General features: G+C 38.7%; 1 protein-coding gene across 1 annotated transcript in view; it reads left to right on the top strand.

Moving 5' to 3' along the window:
• LOC134572835 (ubiquitin carboxyl-terminal hydrolase 12-like) overlaps positions 1-23,639 on the top strand; it is a 72,184-nt gene extending 48,545 nt beyond the window's left edge. Inside the window, exons 2-9 of the mRNA XM_063432077.1 lie at positions 533-613; positions 8,089-8,302; positions 15,452-15,678; positions 18,088-18,164; positions 19,520-19,603; positions 20,822-21,019; positions 21,838-21,916; positions 23,157-23,639. Of these exons, the coding sequence (XP_063288147.1) occupies positions 533-613; positions 8,089-8,302; positions 15,452-15,678; positions 18,088-18,164; positions 19,520-19,603; positions 20,822-21,019; positions 21,838-21,916; positions 23,157-23,258 (1,062 nt within the window). The 3' untranslated portion in view covers positions 23,259-23,639. The remainder of the gene's footprint in view (positions 1-532; positions 614-8,088; positions 8,303-15,451; positions 15,679-18,087; positions 18,165-19,519; positions 19,604-20,821; positions 21,020-21,837; positions 21,917-23,156) is intronic.
• Positions 23,640-25,647: the final 2,008 nt, after the last annotated feature.

Here is a 25,647-nt window from a genome sequence, read left to right as displayed (position 1 = left end):
ACTGATTACTGGCAAGTCCCTGACTCGGTCTCAAGAGCATACTGATACATAAAACAGACGTAAAATACTTTTCATAATGGAAAAACTGTATTGCTGCACGTAGGCATTCTGCCTGAAAGAGGGAGAATTTCAACCAAAAAAATAGTACAGCTCTTTGTATATTGACTGATAGATTTTTTTTATATTTTAAATAGTACCAACATATTCCTCAGCGCTTTACAGTTCTAAAAACGGACCCCAGTGGTGTAGATGCTATATATAAATAATTGTAATTGTGTAAATGCTTTTGATGGCATATAAAACCGTTTTCCAAGAACCATTATTCTTTAATTTATTGTAAAGCGCTGCCGAATAATCTGGCGCCATATAAATTTCAATAATAATAACCGTTATAGATTTAAATTATGATTCTTCTTTCCTTTTATATCTTTGTTAAGCACATGTTGAGAGGTGATCATCCTGTGTGCATTTTTTTTCCTCACAAGAAATGACTTTGTTAGAATTAATGTGTTTTATTTTTTTCTTTCCACAGGGCACCAATGCCTCAACATTGGAAAAAGATATCGGCCCAGAGCAATTTCCGGTCAATGAGCATTACTTTGGTTTAGTGAATGTAAGTATCATCTTTCTTTGAGCTCATTATTCTGTGTTATCAATAAACAGGTTATCTTGAACACTCCTCTTGTGGGGGGCTAACTAAGCACACCAGATCACCTCCTGCAGCACTGCCAATATATATTGAATTATGAGCTGAATTTCTTCTCACAGATCTAGGTTGACCTCGGGACCCAAGTGTGGCCTGAAGACAGAGATTTGCTTGGCTGCAGATGTTTCCTCTGAGACCATGGTTACAGATCTTATATTTTTTTATTTTAATTGATCAATGTTTTGTAATTACCCCATGCAAAACACTTAAGGTTTTCTATGAGCATAGCTTATTGAAGGCTTGGGAAGGGCTATAAAGTCAATAACCCTTTGACCTTTCTGTACAGTACAGTCATATTCAGCCCTGTGTGTATGTGTGAATAGGAGCTTGCAGTAAAGTTAGTAAAATAGAATGTATGCAAGTATTTTACAAAGCTTACCACTAGGTAACAAAAAAATTAATCAGAAAATCTTTCCTCCCAAGACTAGGTTCAATACCTACAGTCCTACACCTTGTTTCATGAGGTGCCTAATGCTTCCACATTCTAGTAAACATGGAAACATCCAGACCTAAAGCAAAATTGCATTCTAATTCACAATTCCATTATCATATCTCATTATGTAAAAGGTTACGTTTGGATTATGTGGTTTTATGCTGACAATTATTCCATAATTGCTTTGTTTGAAGAAGGATTTTGACTTTATATTCTCTAGAAGGAAGTGACAGGTTGTAGTACAGGGCACATGCTTTTATAATGATGTGACTTGATAAATATGTGCATACTGCCGTAGCCTATCTAACACGGGCATTGCTAGGTGTGAAAAATACCTGGGACTTACCTGGGACCAGAACAAAACATTTTATTTGGGCTCCTCCCAGAAACACCACCCCTAGGCCTCCCCAAACTATGAACCTGCAAGATACGTTTCCTGATACACCTGATCAGATATACACAGTCACATATACAGACAAATACGGATACGTGTGCAAAGACACGCATTTGACACATTTAAATTTGTACATACATGCTCAGACAAACACAAAAATATACTTACATTGATAGACTTGCTTACATAGACTTAAAGGATTATTCACTAAACACCAGATTTTGTCTGTTATTGTCCTTCCCACAAGGTGGCTACAGATCCACAATCCTCTCGTAATAGTGTGGAGGGCCATTAAATTATTTCCGGTCTATTGGAAATATGCTTACCAACAGAAGTCATCATTTCTGTAAATCTTCTTTTCTTCAGCCCCCACAAAGGCTACATTAAAATCCATAATGGTGCGGCTATTGAAAATAAAAAGACAGACAAACCCCTGATTCAGAAAAAAATGCAAAAAATAAATGTAAAAATGAAATGCAAGCAAAAATATACATTTTTGCCCCGGGCGGGCTCCTTACAGAATGCGCTTCGAAGCAGAAAATGCCTTCTGTAAAGGCTTTGCCAAACTTTGAATTCTCATTAGAATCATCTGGTTGGTTGGTTGGCTGGTAAGTTAACCAATCAGAACGCTCTGACAGGCAAATCTCAGTTCTCTCAAAACCTGCCATAGAAACATACCAAGAGAAAGGAGACTTGCCTCTCAGAGCATAAAACCTAATGTCCCTCACCACGGTTGGGGAGGAACATTAGGATTTATGGCCGCGGTTAGCGCTAAAGTATCCCACCCAATGCCCAGGGGGGGTGACTATATTACCCTCTGTTATTTTTGCAGTGGGAAACCAGTTGCTAGTTTAGTAGATATGTGGCATGCAGCAGGTGAAGGCATTAGGGAGGTTTTAGTAATATGGGGGTCATATTGACCTCCATAGGCATTTTTTTTTTTTAAATCTATTTTATTTGACGGCTGGTTACTAGTTGCTGGTCAGAAGCCATATAGTAAACCATCGCTTTGCCAAGGGTCTTTTAACTGTTTACTGCTGGCTGCTCACGCTGCCAGTTATGACATTTGCATTGTTATAATCTGGGCCCGGATTTGAACTCTCTGGGTCTAGATTTTAACAACCAGAGTTTGGATTTTTCTGTGACATTCAGTCCAGCTGAAGTTTCAGGCTGATTTAGGGCCTGCAACTCAAAATCCGGACATTGTTAAATACTGTGAATAACTTCCAGATTTTAAAGCTCCATATGCAACCAGATGGCTTTCTCCCATTCAGTACAGGGCCATTCGGTCTTTAGTGAATAACCCTGTTAGATCACAGCTGTAGTTAGATACACACACACACACGCACGCACACACGCACACACGCACTCATATGTACAAGCATATATATATATATATATAGTATACAGTGAATGCCAACCTTTGTCTACACTTTAACTTTGCTACACAATGAAAAAGAAAACAGGAAGACTTTCTGGTGGTGACATAACTCTCCTTTAAACATTCCCCCTCCTCAGCTCCTGTGAGCATCACCCTTCACAAACACCCAATTTCTTCCCTTACTTGCTCCACATGCACCAGTTCCACATCTGCTGCAGGCCACTGAATCTGAGAAAGGCGAGGCTCACTCACAGCTCATGTGCTGCTGGCAGTGCGATTGCAGTCATCACTGAAGTTCTAGAGTGTGATTGCATAGTGCCTGAACTTAAGCAATGACATACTTTGCTTGAGCAGCACTGAGTGCAAGCACTATTGATGCACTCCCAGCAAGGTTCCCCTGCCCCCTGGTACTATACAGCCTTCAGTGTGTAGTATATAAAATCTCTAAAGATCTGGTACTCCACAGCTTTGTGCAAACTAAGTGATTTAATGAATGTGTATCTCATCCTCCTCCTTGTTATGTGTCAGGCACAGGGCTTTGAGGTAATATGTGTCAACTAAAGTTAAGAGCCGGGCTGCTTTTTTTTATTTTTAAAAACAGCCCCCTTGTGGCATCATCCCAATATTACAGACGCCCCTGCTATCTGATGTATATTTGTGTCACAGCAGATACATTCTTAGAATTCTGCACTGAACACTCAATGTACTAGCACTATCCTTTTAAGTGCTACGCTCTGTTATTGGCCCATTGACGCAAGTCTTGACTATCATGTCTCATAACAAAAGAAACGTTTATCACTGTAAAGGCCAGGCTTAAAGAGACACTTAAACCAAAACAACCTTATTTAAGTGGTTTTGGTGTATAGATCATATCCCTGCAGTCTCACTGTGCAATTCGCTGCCATTTGGAAGTTAAATCACGTTTGTGTCTGTTTATGCAGCCGTAGTTGCATATCTCCTGGCTGAGACTCATACAGCCTCTCTACACACTTCTGAAAAAGAGTCTATTTTTTATACTTCCCTTATTGCACAGTGTGTTCAATTTATGATGTATAATCTCCTGCTCTGTTACAGTATGTGTGATTAAAGTTGAATTAACAGATCAATAGATACAAGTCTCTAAAGTAAACACACTGTGCTGTTTCCTCCAATATTAAATTAAAAAAAAATTTTCATGTAGTCTGAATAATTCACAGCCAGGAAAGGTGTGGCTAGGACTGTATAGACAGAAACAAAAAGTGATTTAACTCCAAAATGGCAGTGAATTGAGCAGTGAGACTGTCTGTGCATAATCTATAAGCCAAAACCACTTACTGGGGCTTAGAATGTCCCTTGAGGAAAATAGAACACCTTTCTCTGTGTATAGGCTAGCGCCCTTAGTTGAAGATGAGGCAAACACCACAGTAAAGGACAATTATCACCTCTAAATATTTTTTTAATATAATAATCCTGTCATCAGGTATTGAAAGGAAATTGTATATGTGTGTGTGTGTGTGTGTGTATATATATATATATATATATATATATATATATATATATATAAAATATACACTTTTTTTTACATTTTATTTATGAACATACATATAAAAAATGAGAAACGTGTCCCTATAGTTTTAGTGTATAACAATATCTTTAAGCCATATACATGCACCCTTGGTGTTTCGGCCTCACTTCCTGTGCAGTGCAGTGCAGTGACGTCATCAGTTTGACTGTTTGACAAAGATGACCTTCACAGAGGTCAGTAAAAAGAGGTGTGGGATATTCATAGGATTTGCTCTTTATGCGTTTGATGTGACTGCACTGTTCAGGGAGTGAAGCAGGGAAGACCATAGAGACTAACTCTCGTATTCAAACACTGTCTGACTCAAGGTGCATGTATATGGCTGAAAGATTCTGTCATATTCTAAAGGTAGGGATTCATTTTTTCTCAAAATTCCCATAGGAAAGCACTGATTCAATGCTTTCCTATGGAGAAGCTCTAATGTGTGCATGCTCGGCGCTCATTGTGCATGTGCATTAGGTTCAAACATTGACGTGATGTCATGGGAGGGGGAGACCGAGCCAGCACTAAGGGACCTCAGCACTGGAAAGAGGCAACTGTTGATATGGTTTTAACCCTTTCATCACCAAGTTGGGTGCGGCGGCCTTCAGAAATAGGCAGAGGGGCACTATAGGGCTAGGAATACAGTATTGTATACCTAATGCTGTAGTGCTTGTTAAGGTGTTCTATCATATAAACATTTTAATTCTTTTTAAAAGGGCTCTCTGCAGTTTAGTAACTTCCAAGTCAATGATCAGCCACCAGCGCATAACTGTTTGGGTAATGATTGAAACACAGTTTGTTCCACTGGATTAGAAAGCTAATAGATACAGTTTAACTATAAAAGTAATAGATACGAGATAAAAAAAATCACTTTTTCTAAAATCTGTAGTTATGAGACTATAAATTCTTAAATTACCCACTCTTTGTTCACTGAGCATGCTGGTCAATCATTAAGCCACAACCTTTCATCTATTCATGTTATCTATTTAGCCTTATTTATAATTTTTAGGTTATTATTTCTACCCCTTCCCTAAAGGCCTTTTCTCATCCACTCCAAATTCAATTTTAAGTGGACATTACTTATCTTTGTTGGCAGACACATTGCTGGGACAAATGGGAAATGACTGTTCTTGATGTGATATAAATAGTATCTGCTAAAAATAAAATCAGTGTATTTCTTGTGTGTCCTTGTTGTTGCTGTGGCTCTTGGGAATATCACATTTGTTTTGTACAAAATGAATGGATTATTTCGTAATTCTATTTTTTCCCAAATTTTATCGGAGTGTTCTCGGAAGAGTACTTAATTATATAAACATTCTGTGCCCTTATAGTATACAAATATACTAGCGTCTTTTTCAATAAACTGAAAAATTAATTCTCGTCAAAAGTCATCCAGATATTAAAGCAGCAAAGCAGCCCCCAACATCACACGCCATCTTTGTTCTTCTGTTAAAAGTCAACATTTGTTTGAGGCCAGAGAGTTCTACTTATCAGTTAATAGAATATTATTCCACTATAAGTCTACCTGACTGAAATCTAGATAGGGACTGATTTTTTTCATAAAGTAGATCACAAATTAATAGATTTTCTGCAGTTATCAGTAGTATGCACAAGCATTTTTACAGTGAGTCATAGTAAATCTACTGAATGGCTACTTAGCAAAAGAAAGCAAGTGATTTAAAATAAAATAAAAGCACATTATAGAGGTTTGGGTGGTAGGAATACCTTAACGTCATCCTAATGTTTAAGCGGCCCTGAAGAATAAACAGTTGCCTGGGCATTCAAGGTGAAACCAAGATAAGCAGATTTATTGGAGCAGAAATCAGCAATGTTTTAACCTAATTATGGTCTTTTTCAAGTTCGAAATAGCTTGAAAAAGACCCTGATTGGGTGGAAACATTGCTGATTTCTGCTCCACAAAATCTGCTCATCTTGGTTTCACCTTGATTGTCTGGACCATTGTTTATTCTTCATATCTGTAAAAATGAGTTTTGGCCGACCTCGGGCCCGGTTGCACCCTGGGAACCAGGAGAGTGAGGTTTCCTTTACCTTATTGATGTTAAAGCGACATTGTCACTTATTGATCCCTCGGCTTCAAACCATTGGATCTCTTTGTCTTGTCCCCCCCCATAATTTTTTTTGGCCCTGGTAATGTTTAATTCACCTGTTTTGGGAGTTTTCCCAGTCCCTCTTCTTTCTTGGCACTCCAATTTTAAAGTTTCTAAGGTGGCAGCAACCATTTATCTGAACTTTTGCCCTTATGTGGGCATGCACAAGCCCAGTACAACAATAGGTTCCTCTGACTTACGTGTTGACTCTTGCGACCTTGTACACATCAACACTGGTGACCATAAATGTGTCGCCTTCTGACATGGAGCTGTAGGGAGATGAGTATACACACAATGGCAAAGCCAACAAAGGCTGTGGAGCTTGACTAAAGTTCCACCCTTTGACAACTTTTGTCAACCTGCTGATTCTACATTCATAACTTTGCAAAAATATTTAAGGAAGCCTGCTGTAGTGGATATGGTGACCTGGCGTAGTAGCATGGTTTGACACTTACCTGGATTCCTCAAGACTCCCATGCTTCTGGTCTTCTCAAGGACAAGAAGCCAAATTCCAGAAACCAGATGTAGATGCTGCACGGGTAACTAGTGGGATCCAGGAAATTGTCAAACGTGCTAAACCTTATTGACAGACTACCCTGGGATATTGCCAGGCACCAAGGCCCATGTGGCAAAATAACTACTAAAGTAAACTGTTGTGGTTATGGTTCTCTAAGTGTACCTTTGAAAAAAAAAAATCAAAAATTCAATTGGAAAAAAAACACAAGACTCTGGGACATTGTGACTGCCAAAGTTAATGTTGGGTCCAAGACGCTTCCTTAAGCATACTTCCAGTGTGGTCACATGTACAAAGGAAAGTGCCCATAGTTTTAGACTTGAGAGGAAAGAGTAGGGGGTTAATACGTTTCCCTTCCTTGCTATGAGGTGTACTCAGAGCAAATTTTTTTAATAGTAGTCATGCAAACAGCTTGAGATTTGGCAATTTACAATAAAGAATCTCTTAAATAAAGAAAAAATTAGTTACTTGTTAAACTTTTTTTTTATCTGTGAAATCAAAGATTTGGCAGAACATATGTGAGGTTTTAGGAATGGCAGAAGTGATGTTTTTATGTTCAACCCTAGATCATACCGTAAATTTACTGTAAAATGTCAGTGTGTATCCTAGAGAAAGTTCTTAGCACCAAGTTCAAGTGTAGTATTCAGCAGAGTTCCCCCATATGTAGCAAAATATTCCATCGGTTATACCTGAGTTTTGTTACCCACCTTATTTCAATAAGTATCGCTATCACTGGTTTTCCTTAGTAGTGTGCATGGTGTTGACTACAACAAGGGTTGAAACGTAATGCATTTTTTTTTTCTTTATAAATGTTTACATTTTAGTTCTTTTTTTCATCCCTCTCATTTTGTTTACTTGAATTTCTTCATTAACGTATATCAGTTTTTTTATAACTGTTTGTGAAACCTTTTTTTTTTTCTTCCTGAATTTTTGCATCTTTGTATTATTATATGTTTGTTTTTTGTTTTTGTTGTGTTTTTAATTTCCACTTATTTTTCTCTCTCTCCAGTTTGGCAACACCTGCTACTGTAACTCTGTCCTGCAAGCACTTTATTTTTGCCGTCCTTTTCGGGAGAAAGTTCTAGCCTACAAGGTCCAGCCTCGGAAGAAGGAAAGCTTACTAACATGTTTGGCAGATCTTTTCAACAGCATTGCCACACAAAAAAAGAAGGTGGGGGTTATACCTCCCAAGAAGTTCATCTCTAGGCTGCGGAAAGAAAACGGTGATTACTACTTGTGCCGTAATGTATTTCCATTCTCATATTTCAACAGATTGTCTCTGAGTTCCTCTAGCTAACTTCTAATATTAGCTGCATAACTATGGGCTATTTTTCCGGCTTGATAAGATGACCTTTTCATTTAGTTAGTCTTCTTCTGACTTTGTCCATTTTCTTATGTCTCAAGCTATGACATATCAAATTATCAAAAAACATGTAGTACATAATGTGTTCAAACCTTTAGTTATTTTATCCCTCACTTCATTATTTATCATTAGAAATTCTTAGTCCTTCGTAGTTGGACTACTACACAAATGCAGAGACAGATTAAAAATAAAATCTAAAAATAAATTAGTGTTTGGGAACAGTGGGAGGAAAGACTTCATTGAGTATGTGTTTTGACACATTTAGGCTTTATTTTTCTGTGGATGATCAACAAGTGCATCCCACCCCAATGTGGTCACTCTTTAAGCATTGTGGCCAGTTTTGGCATATGTTGTTACTTTTGGAATAAATCAGATGCCTGGTTTCTTTATGGGGAACTGCATTTATACCAAAGTTAGCTGTCTCTTTTAAAGCCTTAATGCAGCGTTTCCCAATTGGTGTTCCGCGAGAACAAAATTGGGGTTCCGCGGCATTTTGCCACATCCTGCTGTTCCCGGAAGGTCAGAAACAGCAGAGATTGCGGGAGCGTGATCTTAAGCCAGCCCTGCCACCAGATCCTGTCCTGCCATCAGCCAGCTACTTAGACTTAACACGTCCGTCAGCCAACCAGCCCTGCCGTCAGCCGTAGAGGCTGGTAGAGGAGTGACCGAGAGTGGAGCTGATAGTTAAAGCTCTGTTATTGTCATATATAGAAATCTCTGTTAGGTAGGGACATGGACCGCTCTGTTAGGTAGGGACATGGACCGCTCTGTTAGGTAGGGACATGGACCGCTCTGTTAGGTAGGGACATGGACCGCTCTGTTAGGTAGGGACATGGACCGCTCTGTTAGGTAGGGACATGGACCGCTCTGTTAGGTAGGGACATGGACCGCTCTGTTAGGTAGGGACATGGACCGCTCTGTTAGGTAGGGACATGGACCGCTCTGTTAGGTAGGGACATGGACCTCTCTGTTAGGTAGGGACATGGACCTCTCTGTTAGGTAGGGACATGGACCCCTCTGTTAGGTAGGGACATGGACCGCTCTGTTAGGTAGGGACATGGACCGCTCTGTTAGGTAGGGACATGGACCGCTCTGTTAGGTAGGGACATGGACCGCTCTGTTAGGTAGGGACATGGACCGCTCTGTTAGGTAGGGACATGGACCGCTCTGTTAGGTAGGGACATGGACCGCTCTGTTAGGTAGGGACATGGACCGCTCTGTTAGGTAGGGACAATAAAAGGCTCTGTGAGGGGCAAAAGAACTGTTAACTGTATTTTTCAAAGTGTTTAAATCTTTTTACTCCAAGTACTCCTGCTTAAGTTCAGTTCTTTCTAAGAGCATTATTAAAATCCGCATCCTTTTCAGTCAGGTTGTGAGATATGTATTTTTCAAAGTGGTGTTTTTTTACACCAATAAACAACCATGAATTTGGAAAGCTGGTTAAAGCAGGGAACTCTTCAGAGAAAAAGTATTACTACTTCTACCTGTTCGGCACTTATAGAAACAGAGAAATAAGATACAACAAAAAATCCAGAAAACATGCCCAAAATAGTTGTATCTACTGTTCCTCAAAAAGCAAAGATAAGTAACAAGTAAAAAAGAAAACCACACAATGCAAGCCGATCTTCTTCTTAAACAAAGAAATTGATTCACAAGTGCCAGAAATGAAGATTGTCCTGAAGCACAAAGCGTACTTTGCAATAAAATATTGCCAAACAGTTCATTAGCACCTGCTAAATTACGTCATCATTTTGAGCAAAACCAAGCAGAGTACAAAGATAAAGACGTTGACTTTTTTTTTTAAGCGAAAGCTAAAGGAGTATCAGAAGAGTAAACAATTTATGAGCAAAAAATTTCAAAATGCTAATGAAAAAGCCACTTAGGCTTCTTACAGATTGAGCTACCTGCATAGCACTTGCCGGAGAAGCACACACCATTAGGGAATCCCTAATAAACCATGTGCAAAATAAATAGTGTCATGTATTTTAAGTGAGAAGTTGAGTAAAAAAAATTGAAGCTGTTCCACTTTCCAACAAAGTGTTTTGCGCCGTATTCGTGATCTTGCTGATGACATCCGTACTGAACTAATTTCTCGACTGCATCAATGTGATGGGTACTCACTGCAATTAGACGAGTCCACAGATGTTGCAGGACTTTCAATGTTGTTGGTTTTTGTTAGATCTAATTTTGACAAACAGATTAACCCCTTAAGGACCAAACTTCTGGAGTAAAAGGGAATCATGACATGTCATGTGTCCTTAAGGGGTTAAAGAAGACTTGCTTCTGTGTGAAACTTTTAAAAACTCATACCACTGGTGAGAACATCTTTAACTATGTCCAGAAGTTCATGAACACACACAGTATAAATTGGGACAAATGTGTGTATTGTAGGACAAATGTGTGCAGTAATGGTGCCAAAGCAATGGTTGGGAAAATGGCATGTGCTGTGACACGAATAACAAATGTAGCAAAAAAACAGCAACGGTTCTCACTGTGTTCTTCAGACATGCACTGGTATCTAAAAATATTTGAATCTCACCTAAAACTGTGCTAGACGAATCTGTCAAGATTATTCATTTTATAAAAAATCGACCATTACAGTCACGACTATTTAAAATTATATGTGAAGATATGGGTAGTCACCACTCTGCTCTGCTTTTGCATTCAGAAGTCCGTTGGCTATCACGAGGTAAAGTCCTTGTTAGAATGTTTGAAATGCATCAAGAGTTGTTTGCATATTTCCAGGATCATAAATTTTGATTATTTTATAGATTAACAAACATTTTGTGGTTATCCAAAGTAGCATATCTTGCAGACATATTCACAAAATTAAATGACGTATGTTTATCACTCCAAGGAAAAAACACTAATATTTTTAATGCATGAGATAAAATATTTTCACTGTCTCGTAAGCTGCAATTTTGGACCTCATCTGTTAAGAAAAATAATTTGAACTCTTTGCCAACACTTAAGGATTTTCTTGAAGAATCAGAAATTTAACTTGAAGAGGAAATTAGCAATGAAATTGTAGATCATCTTCGCCATTTAATCACATCTATTAGCCAGTATTTTCCATTCTTGAATTAAAACCATAATGACTGGGTTTCGAAATCCATTCATAAAAGACAAGCCAGCCAATTTTTCTGATGTAGATTTTGAGAATCTGATCAGTAGAACTTTTGACAGTCAACTAAGCCAAACATTATTTAAAGAAGTTTCTCTTATTGCTTTTTGGGGTGATTTACTCGAATACCCAGAATTGTCCAACTCTGCTCATTGAAAGGTTTGGCGCTGCGCTACTTTACGGCACACATTTTTTGTTGGGGTTCCAAAGTTTTGCTACACCATGTCAAAGGGTTCAAAGGGAAAAATTAATTGGGAAACCCTGCCTTAAAGAAACACTCTAAGCACCAAAACCACACAGCTTTCTGTATGTTATGATTAGAGTGCCCTACTTCCCCTTCCACCAGGGGCCTACACTTGCAACCCCTGATTCCATATTCGCCTTGCAGGTAAATCCGGTGAGCTCCACTGAGCTAAGCAGGGCCACTCTCATTGGCTGAGAGCAGCAATGAGCATGGTCCCTGTCTGTCAAGTCCTAAATCCACAAAGTCAGCTGGCTTCTCCTGCAAGAGAAGACCAAACACAGCACAGACGCTTGTTGAATCTAGGTACGTTGTCAAACTTATTTAAAACAGTTTTACAAGTTACAAAGGAAGGATGCTAATGCAGACCTGGCACCATAACCACTAATAGTATGTGGAGTGTTCCTTTAACAATGCAGATTAGTTTCCAGTTTCATTTAGTTTTTTTCAAATTCAGTTCTTCTTTTCTGCATCATGTTCCCGACGCATCATCCATCCCTAGACTCAAAACTATGTTAGTCACTGTCTTAGTAATGTGATTTTTTGAAATAGCTGCTTTATAGATCTTAAATGATTGATGTTCCCAGAGCTAGCATTAGGCCATCTCCACCATCTGCTGCCAGCCTTCTGCTCTATTTGCATAACCACTATCTGGAAATAGACCAGTAGAAATGTAGAATTTAAAAAAAAAAGATCTCCATCCCCAACTCACAGTTTTGACGTAATATACATAATATAAAACATGTAAATTGAGGGGAACCACCAATCACAAGAATAATAACACATAAATTGGACTGCTGTCATTTCATTTTTATACTTTTCTCATGCGCTCCATATTTTCTAAGTGTACACTGTGTTTGTGTCAGTGGCAGTTAGCTGACCTTCAACTGGTTATCCTACACCTTGGCGATCAGCTCCCGGGTATTGTGTCCTTAAAGGAAAACTATAGTGTTAGGAATAAAAATTCCCCCCAGCCGAAAAGGGTTTAAAATCTATCCTCCAGGGAGCCAAGGGGAAAAAAATGTCTTCCAATATGCCTCCACTTTTGAGCCTATCACATGACATATCACTGGAAAGCCCAGGATGTCCTCTTTTCAATACAGTAGGGATTGGTAGAGTAGATCAAAAGAATAAAAAGATACATGTGACCGAAATGTCCAGTACAGAGGACACAATTTAATGGTCTGGGTCTCAGGAGGATAAAACAACTCTTTATTCACTTACTCGATTTCGGCACTGATGTCCATCGACACTGGGATGCGACCTGCCTCCCCTGACGTCCTCCGATGAGGGGGACCTAATGTACATGTGCAGTGCGTGCATAAGGCTTTCCCTATAGGAAAGCATTGCCTCACTGCTTTCCTGTGGAGTTTTCTCTATCCCATCAACTGCCCCACTAGTTTCTCAATGTAAATATTGCAGTTTATTGGAGCACCGAGTGAAACACTGAAGGAAGGATCAGAAAGGGTGGACTTGGGCAGCAGAACTATTATATATATTAAAAAAATATATATATATATTACATCCACTTCAAAGTGTGCAGTTTTTTTTTTTATGTTTTTTTAACATTCTGTTTTTATTGGTATCTTTCATTTGATAGGGGGTACAGAAGAGAAAGGGTAGGGTGTGGCACCAGCATAAAGCATCAGACCTTCTGCAATGTCGGTTATGACGTTCTGTGGTTGGGTACAATCTTAAATGATTATGACCGTGAACGTGTTTGGCCCTTTGTTAGGAGGTGCATCTTCGTTGCACAGTAAACACAGTAAAGGAGTTTAAGCATGCGTGGGATAGGCATAAGGCTATCCTAACTATAAGATAAGGCCAGGGACTAATGAGAGTATTTAGAAAATTGGGCAGACTAGATGGGCCGATTGGTTCTTATCTGCCGTCACATTCTATGTTTCTATGTTGGGGTCAGACCTTGCACAACGTTGTGAGTGTTCCTAATAGTGGTGCGAGGTCTAGCTATTGAGGCGACTGCTTTGCAGAGTTCTTGTCATCCGTTGGGTAGATGCCCGTTGTTGGTGCCATGGAGTTATGAATATACAGAAACTGGGATAAAGTGTGCAGTTTTGGCCAGTGCTGCTTGTATCACAGCTGGTCAGCGTGCATTTTCTTTTCCAGTTCTTGTGCAGTTATCTCACCTAGGGGATATAGAAAAAGTACATAATGAATTCTTTAATTGTGTGTTGAAAGGAGCACAATGGGAGTGTATTACTAACTGAATTCTCTGTTTGCATTTTGCGACAAGATATCCACAACAACTTTAAATGTTCTGCAGCTTTCTCTACTTTGCAAAGGCTCCTGAAAAGACCCCTATTGTGTGCATTAAAAACAAATAACAAAGGTTTAACATTTTGTAAAATCTAGTGTTTATCTGTTTGTATTGATCGTTGTGGGAATTTAATGGAAAACAACACAACCAATATGCGTATTTTCCTCTTAAGAATGTAGTGAAGCCACAGTTAGGCTGAATTATATAAATCGTGAATCTCTTAAAGGTTTGTTTTATTATGCCTTGAGCCCGTGGAGCAGCTATCACAGTTTTCTCTCTGTGTAGCCCAACATTAATTTATATATAAAGCCTCTATTTTGTAGGCTCCATTTACAACTATACCCCCTGGTCATAGCATGCCTCCCACTCAGACTGTAAGATCTCATACACATGGCTATCTACTATTTTCTCTTGGCAATTATATCTGTGTGTCGTTCACTATTCAGGCATACAGCTGTGCAAAATATGATGGTTCTATAAATAGATGATGACTATAATACATTACCAGATCATTGAGTAACATGTTTTTCTGAGGCATCACTGCCCCCATGTGGAAACAGATTGAATTACATAGTGAATACTCATATTCTCTAAACTGCAATGTTGTATAATGTTGTTGTTTTTTTTTTCTCTGCATCAACTATTTAAGCTTTTCATCATGTGGGTTTATGAACTGTTTTTTTCTGTTATTTATGGCTAATACCTTTTTCAAGTTTTTCTGAATAGAACTTATTTAAGAAAGGGGGGAAAAGGCTGTCTTTTTTTATTCCTCTGGTATTTAAAGGGTACTAGTCATGACAGATACAACTTGATCCTAAATTTATAGAGAATCAAATTTCATCTATATATTGTGCTAGCATTCTGCGAGCATACGTCTAGATTTCTCCAAAATCAATGGTAAAATAACAGCCCTCCCCCCCTTATGTCAGTTCAGTCTTTGCGAACCTTTGCTGATCAGTACAGAGATAAGAAAAGGCTAAATATAAGTTTATCCATGAAGTTAAATGGAAAGCTTATCTAACAATATTACACCTATGCCATAATTGTTTAACATGAGTCAAGTCAGATGGTTAGAAAACAGCTAGCCAGTTTCTATCATTACAGGTTTACTTGAATCAGGTATATTATTTTGAGGTTGTTTCGCTTCCCAATGGTTAAATAAATTGTTCCAGTTTTGCCTAAATATATTCCATCCATCACAAGTAGAGAAATTCTAACCGGTTAAAAGGAAAGCAAGATATGAATACTGTGTTGATCTCAGCCTAGGTAGGCAATATGAGAAGTACTTGTTAGCATATGTGCTTATGTATTTTGTCATTTATTCATTTTGTTTCTTCACCCCCCCCCCCCCCCCCTTCTCCTCCAGAACTTTTTGATAACTACATGCAGCAGGACGCCCATGAATTTCTAAACTACCTTCTGAACACTATAGCTGACTTGCTGCAGGAGGAAAAGAAACAGGAGAAACAGAATGGAAAACTGCAGAATGGGAGCCTAGAGGCTCCAGAACCTGATAAGCCGGATCTTACCTGGGTTCATGAGATCTTCCAAGGGACGCTAACAAATGAAACCAGATGTCTTAACTGTGAAGCAGTGAGTCGCACCACCGTTGTTTACATGCGCGTAAAAAGTATGAGCAGCGTGACTGTCTTGCAAAAGGAGATTAGCTGATATGTTGCCATGCACGGTGGCACTCTATGGCGCAGTGACAGAGACTTTGCTTGCTGGTCAAGGTCATGTGTAACTCTAGGCTCCAGGGCTTGTAAACAACAAACTGCATAAAACATCTCACTAGATCCAAAATGGTTTCTGACCATCTTTGGGTGGAATTCAGTAGCTGAGTGTGTCAGTTGACTGTCAGCCACTAAATCTGGTCCAGTTAGGGACAAAACTGATATCTCTATTGTGGAAGGGGAACTTCTGCTCTAGGAATATAATAAGAGGTGGGCAGACTGCAGGCGCCTTGGTTATTCAGAGTAGGGTCTCTTTGACCTTGCATTGGTAATGGTGCCTAGACGACTTCAATACAGAATGGAGGTTGCTTTTTTTGGGGGGGGGGGGTAAGGGGTCTTTATAGCCTCAGAATTTTCCTGTCCAAAGGCTTGTGACCATGCCATTTAATTAATTGTGGTTTCAATTCCTAGATTTTATTTCTCAGACTAATTGATTATTATTATTTTTTTTATAAATGTGTTGTTAATGTGTAAATAGTCATTATAATGTATTACATTTATCATTGCAAAGTTAGATGATATATCATGTAAACGCGCTCCAAAAAAAAAAGAGAACTGAATATTTGCAAAATGGTAGAGAATACAGGACGATGAAATTATTTGTAAAGTAATCAATCCATACATACTTTGTTTAGTAAGCAGTGGGATAATTTGTCTACGTTTTAACCGTGCAATTCATAGATCAGGATATATTTTGGTCACAAGTGCAATGGAGGAAAGATGAAAAAAAATAGGGTTATTCATCAAAGTGGCTATTGTCTGGAATTGCTAATTAATTTAGAATTTTAGACCAATATATTCACACTAGAAGCAAACTTGAAGATTTATTAGGTAAACCAGGAATATGTGGAGCTTGTGTGTTGCAAGTTTTAGACCAAAATATCTAGTTTCCCCCAAGATTTATAATTCTCTTTAACATTTCCACAACTGATGATTTAGTAGATAACTCTAATTGAAGATTTCATACACAAAAAAATGTCAACCCCATGGCTTGTTCCCAATAGACGACAACATTGGTTTTTGTTTTAGTTCAGTAACTGTAGGAACGAAAGGCAGATGGTTTATTGAAGATTGGATGATATTCGACACAGTGTATCAAAAGCCAGAGAAAGTTAAATGATTCAATTGGAGATTACAAACGGTGCCTATTTGGGGACATTTTATTTAGTCTATAGTGGTTACTCATGGGATCTTTAGTTGTAAGAAAATAGTTTGGCAGTTTGAGATCAGTGGTAAAATATGACCTTGTGGAGTCTAGAATATTTTTTTTTTCCTGATTTTTGTCAGAATTGGAAATCAAAAGCAGGAACAAGACTGTTTGAAAGATTGAATATGATGAATGGAGTCTTATTTCAACTTGCATAACTCTATAACAATTTTATCTATGTATTATCCTTCATTTAATGCAAACTTGATCTTCCTTGGGATCAGTTCACTTGTCAGTTAGGACCTATTTACTCTTGGTTTTATGTCATGTAATTAATCATTCTTTACTAAAGTGAATTTCAATTTAAAGGGACACTATAAGCACCAAAACAACCTTAGCTTAACAGAGTGGTTTTGGCGTATAAATCATGCCCCTGCAGTCCAACTGCTCAATTCTCTGCCATTTAGGGGTTAGATAACCTAGTTTATTCTGCCCTAGTCATACCTTTCCTTTCATTTGACTTACACAGTCTCTCTATACATATCCTGTAGAGAGAGATCTAATGTTTAAACGTCCTTCATTGCACATTCTGTTTTAATTTAGAATGTATTTAGAATCGCCTCCTCTTTGAATAGCCTGCTAGAGCTTACAGGAGCCTCTTATGTGCAATTGACAAAGCATGAGATGAAAAATTCTAAATTAAGCACATGTGCTGTCACATCTGATTTAAAATGAAACCATTTTTTTTCATGGAGACTATGTGAGTCACATGCACGGGAGGTGTGATTAGGGCTGCATAAACAGAAAAAAATGTGATTTATCTCCTGAATGGCAGAGCATTTTGCAGTGAGCCGACATGGACCTATGCACTAAAACTGCTTCATTAAGCTTAAGGTGTATTGGTGCTTGGGGTATCCATTTGACCAGAGTGGCTGAACTGAAAGCATATACCGATAATGTTTCCAGTGTGACGGTTTTGACCTTAAGTTTGAAATTCACATTGAATTCTCTCTCTCATTATTAACCCGGTGAGTCTTTAATTTACATTTACTTTCGTGTACAATACCACTGCCATTCATTTATATGAACTGTAGTGTAATATCGTTTATTCCCCCTTTCAAGGTCAGTAGTAAAGATGAAGACTTCCTTGATCTTTCTGTAGACGTAGAACAAAATACTTCTATTACACATTGCTTAAGGTGAGTCAGATTTGCTTAATGGACTTTCCGTGGACATTTCTCAGTGGAATCTTTGGCTATTGAACAACCTGACTTATACTATGACCAGAAGTTTACATTGCAATCTGAAAATTACTGTTCCTTTGTTTTAGAACAAATAGGGGATTCTTCAATGTTGGACAGATTTTGTTGACTGGGGCATGGTTTTATTTGTGTATGATACAAATATGTCATGAAATCTAAATAATATCAAATCTGATGGTGCAATAAACATATTACTATGGGAGTGCTGAATTTTTATTTATTTATTTTTTTTTTTTAAACGTTTGTTGCTAAAACAGAAATCCACCTTAAAGTTAGAGGATTTGCCTATCATGCACCAAGTGATGAGTAGTGATGCATTTTAAAGAAATGTTTAAAGCGTACCCATTTTAAATAATAATTTATTTCTGTCTGTTTGTGGCTTTGTGTCTCTTTATATGAACATGGATGAAATCCAGTGACACATCACATACAACAGTATTTTGTAGCAAAAAAAAGGGAAACTCTGTAGGCTGGGAGGAAGGTACTTCAACGGTAGTCTTTAGAAGCGGCACTAGCTCTAACCTATCCTACACATTCCAGCCAAGGCGTGCAGGTGCCTGCAATGCCACTTTAAACTGAATATTGTTATAGATTAGATAATTCTTTGCAAGAAATGGGTTTGGGTGTAATATTGGGGAGAGACATTTCATGCTGGTTAGCCATGAATAGTCAACACAAAGCCAATGTACACTTCACATTTGTGAAGAAGTTATTGAAAACTGTAGGGTTGGTTAAAAGAAGACTATAGGCACCCATACCATATGTGGCCTTGGTGCCTAGTACCCTCTTTTGTTTTTCATCCTAAAAACATTTCATTGCAGGGTGTAAGTGCCTCTAGTGGTTGTAACTCAGACGGCCACAATAGGTGCTTTCGAGGAAATAGCAGAGTAAAATCAGAGACCATCTGATTGGTGCAGCGCAAGACGTTTTGCCTTGCATGCACATTTGCCTCCCCGTGCTTTCGTATGAGGGAACAAATGGCTGGAGACCAGATTATCCCAGCCAAGGAGGGGGAGCCAGTCGAGGAAACGGGCACTATGAGAGAGAAAAGGTAAGTAAAAAATACAGGTGGGGTCTGGTAACCTAAACAGCCACCAGAGAACTGTAGAGTACACATTTCATTCCTAATGCTATAATGTTCCTTTAAGTTTCAAAAACAAAGAAAATCTTCTCATTTCTCTGTGTTTTCCGCTGTGAAATGGTAAATTAAAGAGATTTCTAGATCTAATCTAGATTTTTAACTTTTTGTCCTCATTGTCACTCATTTTAATTTATCTTTTATGTTTCTGCAGAGGGTTCAGTAATACAGAAACACTATGCAGCGAATATAAATATTACTGTGAGCAATGCCGTAGTAAACAGGAAGCACAGAAAAGGTAGGAACCTTGCCAATTGTCTGTACATTTGATTATTTACCTAAAAAGCATCAGCATGTTTGTTTTCCTCATGTGGTTTGCTTTTTATTTTACTAGAACACATATTTTGTATGTTCCAAATTCAATACCAGCAACCTGCTTCTAGTCTGAGTTTTCAAGAGATCTGTATACGGTTAGACCGATTATCGATTTGGCCGATATTTTGGCAAATATCGGTATGGGCCACTATTGATATTATCGATAATGGGAGAGGCAGCAGTGGCCCATCACACACAGGGCCGGCACGTCCATTATGCGAAAAACGAGGCCGCATTAGTTAGTACCGGCTCTGGGTGCGCAAGAATAGAGTGACTGTCAGGAAGGAAGTGCACAGTGCTCCCCCTACCAGTCACTCTGTGTAGCGTGGTTGAGTGGAGGAGAGCGGACTGCGGTACAGGAGCTTCAGTACCCAGCTGGACTGACCGGGCGGGCTCACTGAGAGAGCTCTTCCTGTCAACCCAGCCGGGTACAGGAAACTGAAGCTCCTGTACCGTGGTCCACCCCACTCTGCCACACTACAAGAGAGGTAATGAGCTGCACCAGGGAGGGGAGAGAAACACTAAGGGACAGGGAGGGGAAAGGTACACTAAGGGAAGGGGATGGAAAGGAAGAGGAACAATATTCTTTAAAACATAAAAAAAAAAAAAATCGTGTGTGCGTGCGTGCGTGCGCCTCCCTCCCTCCCTCTTCTCCCGCCCCCCCCCCCCCCCCCCCCCCCCCCCCCCGATGTAAGTCCACATGATGGACTGAAACGTCGATCTGTCTTAACCTACTGGAATAAAAGTTATATTTTAAACGGAATCCGTGAGTGCCACCTACCATTTTTTCTATTTTATATATATATAACAAAAATAAATAATTATCAACATGTTCAGTTAACAGTAGATTTGTGTAGAAATTGTTTCTTCTTTTAAAACGGTAAATATACAGAATATCGGCAAGTTATTGGCCATCTGCCTGAAATTTCACAGATTGTCGGTATTGGCTCTAAAATCAAAATCGTACTGAAAGTAATACTTGTAATTATGATATTGTATGTCAGATATAGGCATAATATTCTGCACTTTTTCTTTTTCTCTTAATGTGATCGTAGGCTTTTCTTTTCTTTTTTTTCTTCTTTTGTTACTTCTGCCAAAAGTTCATTCATTTTTTTCCCCCCCTTTTATGGATCTTTAATAGAATGAGAGTGAAGAAATTACCTATGATCCTAGCCCTGCACTTGAAAAGGTTTAAGTACATGGACCAGCTGCACAGATATACCAAACTCTCCTACCGTGTGGTGTTTCCTTTGGAGCTGCGGCTCTTCAACACTTCCGGAGATGCAACTAACCCTGAAAGAATGTACGATCTGGTAGCTGTGGTGGTTCACTGCGGAAGGTATGTGTGATATTTTTTTAATTCTGCTTCATACGTACACCAGCCGCCATAGTATACAAAAGGAGTAGAAAGACTCACCATAGGACAAGAGCACCTTAATGATAAATATAGACGTGCTTGTGGTCCCTGAAATGTCAGGTAGAAACTTGTTCTCCATCATTATCCCAACTTATTATCAGGGCTGCCTTCGTGGCACAGTGTTTCTATGTTCCTTGACCCCTGCTGTGTCCCTAATGGTTTTCCAGCTATTCTCTCTGAAGAACCCTGCAACATATTCATGCAACTAACTCCCTCACTCCTACACATTTATCATGAAAGTAGTGGCATATTTGCAGGTATTCCGTTTCTTGAAGGTGGTAATCTGTACGAGATCCTGGAAAAAGCAAAGTTGGTTTTGGGCCACATCATTGCTAGATTACCTTATAGCCTAATCAAACTAATTCTGTAGTTGAATATAGAGTATTCAATGTATGATACAGGGAGTCGGGGTGTACCTAGTAAGTTGCAGGTGAGTAAATCCCATAGTAATAGTGAATAACATAAGGTAGGCAATAATGCTAAAAGAACACTGCAATGGAAATTGTTCTAGGCAATTTTGTTGATATACCCCCAATGCACGCATCTAAGTATGCATTTTAAAATTTAGCTTCATCTAAAAACACCTTGCAAAAACAGAGTAACTCTTATGCTTAGAATGTTGTTTCACAAATGTTTATAAGCCTAGTCCAAGTTTTGCAAGTCTTTTCTAGACATTCTCCCGTTCACACTGAATACATTTCTTTGAGCTAACATCTGACATTATATTTTTATTCTGACAGTGGACCAAACCGGGGACACTATATTACCATCGTGAAGAGCCATGGATTCTGGCTGCTTTTTGATGATGACATTGTAGAGGTAAATTTATTGTATAAGTCATGCTACATTTTTATCACAAACAAATGAAATCCATATGACAAAATACATGCATGTTAAATAGTCCTAAAAAAATCTGAAGATTTCGACAACCTGGGTGTATTAAGCACTTGTTGTCACAGAAGTCAGTCAAACCAGCACTAAGACTGGCATAGGACTAAACCCTCGATTGTTTTATTATGCTAGAAAGGGGAGAAGGCTTTCCAACCTAGTTTTGTTATCATATAACAAATGATTTGCCAAAATATGGTTTCAAATCCTAATGAAGAATATACAATGTAACCATCACACACTGAACACACCAGTTTTTGGGACACTGTAGGCTCCCCTTCAGCTCATTAAGTGGTCTGGGTGCATAGTCCCAGGTCCATTAAAGGGACACTCCAGGCACCCTGACCACTTCTGCTCATTGGAGTGGTCTGGGTGCCAACTCCCACTACCCTTAACCCTGCAGCTGTAATTATTGCAGTTTTCATAAAGTGCAATAATTACATTGCAAGGTTAACTCCACCTCTAGTGGCTGTCTACTAGACAGCCACTAGAGGGCACTTTCTGATCTATAGCACAGGTTTTCTGTGCTATAGCTTCGCTCGACATCCTCACGCTATGTGAGGACCTCCAGCGTCGCTAAAATCCCCATAGGAAAGCATTGAAAGCATTTTCAATGCTTTCCTATGGGGAAGTCTAATGCGCGTCTGCGGCATTGTCGCGCATGCGCATTAGGTCTCATCCTGCTAGCGGCTGCGCATGCGCAATCGGTCTCCCCCGCCGGCTGACGTCGGCAGGGGAGGAGCGTGGGCGGACCCTTAACCACCGCCGAGGGACATCGGGGTTTTCACCCCTTCAGCAACATGGTATGGGGGGTGAGAGGGAGAGGGGACCTGCAGTGCCAGGAAAACTATTTGTTTTCCTGACACCGAAGTGTTCCTTTAACCCTGAGCAGATAATTATTGCAGTGTAACTTCTCAATTCTCTTACAAGACTTTGTTTTTGCAGCCCTAGTCACACCTCCCTATAGATATATATGTACGGACTGCATTATTTACTATGCTTTGCTATACATCTATTGCATGTAATTAAAGATATTACCATTATTTTTCCATTCACGCATTCTGTTTTTGTTTTTTGTTTTTTTATATTTTTATAAGGTCTGCAGGTTTATTTTTTTTTTTGACATTTTTGTTCTACTATCTTAATTAATATAGTTTTCTACTATTTCCAGAAAATTGATGCCCAAGCCATTGAAGAATTCTACGGTTTAACATCAGACATTTCCAAAAATTCAGAGTCCGGGTATATACTGTTCTACCAATCTAGAGACTGAAATTCCTTCTAGGAATTAATTTCAATAAAATATGCTGTTATCTGCTGAGTTGCTGAAGAGATGGTTACCTTCTAGACATCAAACAGCCATAAGAAATGGATATTCTCTTCTAGTCCAAAATCACTTTTAATCATCATTTGTTTTTGTTTTTTTGGTTTTTTTTTCCTGTTGCTGAAAGGCTTAGAAACATAACTTCCAAAATTATGGTTATCCGTAGAGTCCCTTGAAGTACTGATCCAGATAATGCTATGAAAATTCACAGACCCAGGCAAGACAGCACTTTGCAATGCAGGAAATGACTGAAGTTTGGTGCTCAGAGTTACAATCAAAGATTTTAACCATTCAGTGTGAGTTATTCACATCAAGCATATCTTCATATCACTCATACGCCATCTCCACTGATCCCTGCCTTCCATTTGTTTGTTTTTAATGAGCCATGTAGGAAGATTTAAAAGCAGCTGCTGTTTCTGGGCACTAAATATCAGGATCACCAATTCATTAGCATTCTTTTTTTCTTTTTTTTTTTTCCTTTGGAATTATAGCACCTTTTTAAATGTGGCTGCAGTTTTGGCGTGTATTACTGCAGACAGGAAATGTTGGACCTATAAAGATAAGTCTGCACTATAATATGCAGAGACCTTACTGGCTTTATCTAGCATGTTATGGGATCCTAAACTCAGGTTCAGACAGCAAAGCACTGAGGAGTTTAATAGCTTGAAAGTATCCAAGCCTACTAAATAAAGCAATTGATCCAATTTTCTGCTTGCGGATTCATGACGTATACTGCCGAAATCATGTTCTCAATTTCCAAATGCCTGGCGCAGCTGTTATTTGCCTCTTTATTTATTTCAAAGCTTTACAATAGACTATGTGTATTGAAAGGTGTAGGAGTATTCTATCCCAAAAATATGTGTTCTTGCAGCAGGGCAATGTTAAAGTTGAAATCTGTTTCATGGAAAAATAGCATTGTATATTCTGGGATTTCCATACTCTGTCCAATCCTATCTGCGTGAAACTGTACTGTCACCTGTTACTCCAACACCCGCCCCCAATTTTCACATTTAACTGCTGCAACTCTTATTTTGGGGAGTGCACTGTGCCTTGTCCTCAAGTATTTAGATTACATTCTCCGTCCAGCATGCCACTCTTGCTTTCATTGTCTTTCTGTGCTCTCCTTACAACCGTTTAGTAAGAAACTATTAATTTTCGTTATGGTGCTGGTGTTCACCTATAATTTTAAAATTGACTAGGTTCATTAATTCATTGTAAGCTTTGACACATATGCTGTTCCTTATATTTACACTAGGTGTAATGGAGCAACTCGAGAAAAAGGGTTAAATACTATTAAACACAACACATGTAACAAAAAAGAACAAAATCACTGCTGATTGATTTGGTCGTCAAAATATCCACCTCATCTGCTGTCCATTACAGGTTTAATCTACCATTGTCCATGTATCATATCCCATGTTTTCCAGAAAACTATCATTTCGAAATTGTAAAGAATTCTGGGTTGGTTATCTCCAGTTTTATTAACCTCATAGAAGTGGTTAAGAGAGAGTTTTTTTCCCCCATACTGTTTACAGAGTCCTGTGGATCTCAATGTTCTATTATTCTATTTTTTTTTTTTTAGTGAAGCAGCACTAAAACTAACTAACTAAATAAAATAAACCACTTTTTAAAAGGCTTTTTTTTATATTCTCTACTTAGATTTAGGGACCACTTCATGTTTTGCATTAGAGACCTGCCTGAGAGGTTGCATTCCAGTTTCATGTATTCTTCTTCCAACTCAGCGGGAGTCTCCCCACACAACAGCACTGCCTCCTTAGCCATCATTTACAGAGCCGAAAACAGGGACCATTTTAAAGTAGTAAGGCTATTTGCAAGCAGGGTTTTTGTAAAATGAATCTGGATGACCTATTCATTATTTAAAACTGTTTTATTGTGATGCTGGGTATCCGACCTACTCCAAATGCTGCTTTCAATGTCCAAAACCTCTCATTGTTCCGTGGAAACTCTCCCACCGAACAGAATGTTAGCTCTTGCATCGAGTATCCATTCATGTTTGGGATTTCTCTTTTTCACTGTACTCAATCAAGAAGTATATAATTATGTACTCATGAATCAGCCCTGTGAAATTATTTGGAATCAAGAGCTAAGTTCTCCCATGAAATGCAGTGACCCATTTTTTTTAATATGTTCTTACTGTTTAATTAAAGATCAAGTGGACATGTTGCTATTAATAAGCGTATTCTCACCTGGACTGTGCTTGGAAAGGCCCCACAAATAGTAACATTGTCTTTCAGCATATTTGATCTTGCTTGGACAAGTTTGATTGTAGTCATAGTCCGCAAAGGCCATTGTACCACCTGCTATTGTAGTCCAAGTC

Source organism: Pelobates fuscus, chromosome 9 (genome assembly GCF_036172605.1).
Source record: "Pelobates fuscus isolate aPelFus1 chromosome 9, aPelFus1.pri, whole genome shotgun sequence".
NCBI lineage: Eukaryota > Metazoa > Chordata > Amphibia > Anura > Pelobatidae > Pelobates > Pelobates fuscus.
The sequence above is the reverse complement of the archived record's forward strand: the minus strand, read 5'-3'. Positions and strand labels throughout refer to the sequence as shown.